Below are 1,006 nucleotides of genomic sequence, written 5' to 3'. Positions count from 1 at the left end.
TAGGCTTTAGGACAAGTCAATCACATTGGCTTTTTGATCAGCAGTTTCTTTATAGAAGCCAATGGCTCCCAAAGTATGGTCCCAGACCAGCAGCAGCATCGCCCAGTGAAAAGGAACCACTGCATAAAAATGAAAAATAGTCCCCAGCTAAATCAGAACCTCTAGGGCTGGGGCTCAGCAGTCTATTTTCCCAAGCCCTCCAGCTGATTCTGATGCTGTTGTGAGTCACAGACACCAGCAAACCAGCTAACTAGATATCCCTGGAGACAGGGCAGGAGGAAAAAAATCCACGCTGTTGCCTCTCAAGCCTGTGATTGTTCAAAACCAGGGATCCTCAGTCCAGAGAAAAACATACATATAGTAAGGGTTCACTGACCCAGGTTGGAAACCCCTGCTCAGGCACCCTGGAGGCCCTTCTTTGGGCGGAAGTCAGCTCTGCAAAGAATCATCAAGCTGAAAGAGGCCTTAGGAATCATCCACCAGAGAAAGCACAGGCTCCACAGCGCCATGAGAGGCTCCATTCTGGCTGGACTCTTCCTGAACCCTGAGCACACGGTGTCAACAGTGCTTGTTTCTGGGGATCCGTGAGCTCATCCTGGAGAGTTAGCACTTGTCAACTCCTATGCTGGCTTATGCACACGACGCTTCAAACAAACGGCTGAAATAGAGGCTTACGGAACCAAAGTAAAGGAAATAACGCCTTATCTCAAATGGTAGAAACAAATGCAGTATTTTAATGGCCTGTCTCACTGTTGGAGAACTCAGAATGATGGAAAACCCTCTTTATATTGATCTGATATCTGACACCCCGTGATCTCCGAGCCCCACCCCAATTTTTTCTTTCAGCCACAAAGAGCAAAATCAAAGCCTAGCTTTACAAAGGTCAGCGTTCACTTCTCAGCAGGGTGCGAGAGGGCTGGGTCGGCCTCAGAAGATGCAGGTGCAGCCCACGGCAATGGTCTCCATGACGGCGCGCTGGCGGCAGGGCCCGGGGCGCGGTGGCGGC

General features: G+C 50.4%; 1 protein-coding gene across 1 annotated transcript in view; it reads right to left on the bottom strand.

Moving 5' to 3' along the window:
* Positions 1-729: 729 nt before the first annotated feature.
* The window catches only part of Il17b (interleukin 17B), a 31,779-nt gene continuing 31,502 nt past the window's right edge, over positions 730-1,006 (bottom strand). Inside the window, exon 5 of the mRNA XM_033766680.1 lies at positions 730-999. Coding sequence (XP_033622571.1) covers positions 928-999 — 72 coding nt within the window. The 3' untranslated portion in view covers positions 730-927. The remainder of the gene's footprint in view (positions 1,000-1,006) is intronic.

The sequence above is a fragment of the Fukomys damarensis genome, unplaced genomic scaffold (genome assembly GCF_012274545.1).
Source record: "Fukomys damarensis isolate Sample0158 unplaced genomic scaffold, DMR_v1.0_HiC HiC_scaffold_3, whole genome shotgun sequence".
Lineage (NCBI taxonomy): Eukaryota > Metazoa > Chordata > Mammalia > Rodentia > Bathyergidae > Fukomys > Fukomys damarensis.
This window is presented reverse-complemented; position numbering and strand designations above follow the sequence as displayed.